The sequence below is a fragment of the Palaemon carinicauda genome, chromosome 17, assembly GCF_036898095.1.
Source record: "Palaemon carinicauda isolate YSFRI2023 chromosome 17, ASM3689809v2, whole genome shotgun sequence".
In the NCBI taxonomy this organism is placed as follows: Eukaryota; Metazoa; Arthropoda; class Malacostraca; order Decapoda; family Palaemonidae; genus Palaemon; species Palaemon carinicauda.
Window position 1 is genome coordinate 123,527,398 of NC_090741.1, and position 3,214 is coordinate 123,530,611.

Sequence of the window (3,214 nt, forward strand, 5' to 3'; positions counted from 1 at the left end):
AGGTTGGAGACTGCTGTGCCTCAGTCTCGTCCACCACACGGTTCAATAACACGGTTAACGTTGCATCCTTCCATTGTTATCTTATCAGTCTTTTCCTACTCATTTATCCTACTTCTAACGTTGAATTTTCTATTTCTCCCAATTCCATTTCTTCTTTGTCTACTTGTCTGCTCGTGTGTCACTCTTTTTTACTCGGGCTTACCCTTGATTTCTCTTCTTGCTTACCTTGAAGGGAATTCTCTTCTTTGGAAAACAAATCATGCAAGCTTATTGCTTCTTCAATTTCTTTTTCTTCTTCGTCCTCTTGTCTGCTCGTATGTCGTTCCTCTTCACTCGGGCTTACTTGGGAATTCTCCTCTTGCACACCATCAAGGGAACCCTCTTTTTCAGAAGAAAAAAATTCCTTCAAATTCATTTCTTCCAAGTCCATTTTTTCTTTATCCTCTTGTCCACTCGTCTGTTGTTCCTTTTCATTCGGGTTTACTCGGGACTTCTCTTGCGCACTACCAAGGGAATCCTCTTTTTCAGATAAGAAATCCTCCAAATTCATTTCTTCCAGGTCCAATGTTTCTTTGTCCTCTTGTTCACTTATCTGTCGTTCCTCTTAGCTCAGGGTTAATCTTGAGTTCTCTTCTTGTATATCATGAATAGAATCGTCTTCTTCGGAAAACAAATCCTCCACATTCATTTCTTCCAGAACCATTGTTTCTTTGTTCTCTTGTCCACTCGTCTGTTGTTCTTCTTCACTTGGGCTTAATCTTGAGTCCTTCCCTTGCATATCATCAAGGATAACCTTTTCTTCGGAAAACATATCCTCCAAATTTATTTCTTCTTTATCCACTTGTCCATTCATCCGTCGTTCCTTTTCACTCGGGCTTACTCCAAACTTCTCCTCTTGTGTACTATCAAGGGAATCCTTTTCTTTGGAAAACAATTCTTCTAAGTTCATCGCTCCTTTGATTTCTTCTTCTTCTTTGGCAGCCACTTCCTTCTTCCTACTCCTATCATAACACCATTAGGAAACAGAGATGGGTAGTCCTTCTCGAGTCCAGTTGTAGGACTATACTACAAAGGTTTCTCCATTACAATGGGAGAAGGCACAAACGGCCCTCCACAAACCTCATTACCCAACAGGACATCTATTCCTTTGACCCCCATTGAATCCTTAACCTCAAAATCAAAATCACCTGTCACCAACTAGGATGACAGTTTTAAAGGGAAAATAGGGGTGACCTAATCACTTCCTATTCCCTTCAAAATAATTGAGTCCCCTGTGAGAGACTGTTCCACCAATGGACATACTCCCACAATATGGTTACAACTTGTATCGCGCAATATCATGACCTGGGTTTGCTTACTCCCGTCTATGTCTGCCAACATACCTTCATAAATATATGGTTTAAAGGCATCCATGATTTTTGGTTCGTCCTGTTCATCGTGTAAACGGTGGCTGGTTCATTCTCGTCTCCATCCTTTCCCAATTGCTTCTTTGTCTTCGCATTCTGTGAAGTGAACTATCCTTAATAACTTGGGCGACTGCTTTCTGTTGGTTTGACCAAAATTTCTTACTGATATGGCCTCTCTTGACACACTTAAAGCAGACAAAATCGACCTCCTGTACGTCTTTCACAATACTTAAGGGAGGACGATTCGACATTTGTTGCTGTGGTACTATCGCAATTGGCTTAAGGACAGTACCAGTCCTACTTCCGTTGTAACTGTTGAACTTGTTCCCGTAGTTATTTCCGAACTGGTTCCCATGTTTCAGCGAATACATGACACTTGGTCGGAACGACGATTGAAACTTCGTGCCCGAGGAGGGTTTATGGCTGTTAATATTGTAATCTTCACTCAGCGAAGCGGCTTCATCAAGTTTCTTAACCTCTCTCTCTCTCAAGTATGTTGGAATGTGTTCAGGAATTCCTCATAGATACTGCTCTAGTATTATCAGTCCTTCTAAATCAGCCTTTTCCTTTACGTTAGCCGCCTCTTTCCTTTTCTTAAAACATCGTCGTACATTATAATCGTAATTCAGGAAAGTTATTCTCTCGTCCTTTTTCAAACCTCGGAACCTTTCATTATAATATTCAGAGGTCATCTGATTCACTTGCAGCACACTGTTCCTCACTTCTTAATACTCCATCCTCTGATCCTGAGATAGGGATAAGTAAGCACTGCAGCCGTTCTCAAAGAGCAACCTCTGCAATAATAAAGACCATCTCTCTTCTGGCCATTTCATCGTTGCAGCGACCGTTTCAAAATGATCGAAGAACTCATCTGGGGACTATTTTGTGAACCTTGGAATTAACCTCTGAGCTTCTGACACATAAACACGGCTTCGTGCCTAGCAGGAGTCGTTTCGATCTCTGTTTGCGCTTTCAACTGGGCATGGGCGTGCATCAGTTATTATTCCCTCCTATACATCGCCTCTTCAATCTCTTTCTCTTTTGCCATCGTCTTCAACTTAATCAAATTCTCTTCTGCTGCAAAATGTCGAATCTCAGCCCCTACTTCCTTATCTGCTTTCATGCCTTCCGTTTGAGGGTTAACCGGACTTTGCTTCCCTAAAAATTCTTCCTCGGCTTCCTCCAACAGTTTGCGAGCTGCCAAAATATTCTCTTCCAACAACTTTCCCAAGTTTATCAACGCTTTTAAGGCTGGACGCATGATTTGGGCCTTATTTATCCCACTCGTAGCATAGCCACCATATGCTATTAAGATCGAGAGCCACTGAGCTTTAGTAACATTAGCCTCTGATAATTCCCGAACACTTGGGCTACTAAAAACTCTTGGATATTAAACTGTGCCATCTTGTAACTTAACACTAATTGATGCCTCTCCAAAAAATAATAATCTGACAATACTCAAAACCCTATCAACACTGTATAATAAAAAACACGGCTTTGTTATCACCAATATTTAAAACAGACTCACTCGATTTCCAAGGGTCTGGGCACCAAAATATATTATAATGTCTGGATCCCGGGTCTGAGCACCTAAAATATATTATACGATAATGACTCCCAAAGTGTGGGTATTAACAAAATATACTATACTACGGCTCTTAACAGGGAACCAGACTTATATGATATATACTACGACTGGCAAGTTAATTAACCTTTCAAATTCCAAACTGCCTTGTTTGCTTTTACATTAAAACTGTTACAATTCAAAACATTAATACCCAAATTCAGAGACCATTTACTAACTCACA

General features: G+C 40.7%; 1 protein-coding gene across 1 annotated transcript; it reads right to left on the minus strand.

The window, feature by feature from the left end:
- Positions 1 to 604: 604 nt before the first annotated feature.
- Positions 605 to 2,667, minus strand: LOC137656576 (neurofilament medium polypeptide-like). Its single transcript, XM_068390748.1, has 2 exons — positions 2,423 to 2,667; positions 605 to 1,001 (listed from the first exon to the last, which is right to left on the minus strand). Exons 1-2 carry the CDS (start codon positions 2,665 to 2,667, stop codon positions 605 to 607), a joined length of 642 nt encoding a protein of 213 aa, XP_068246849.1.
- Positions 2,668 to 3,214: the final 547 nt, after the last annotated feature.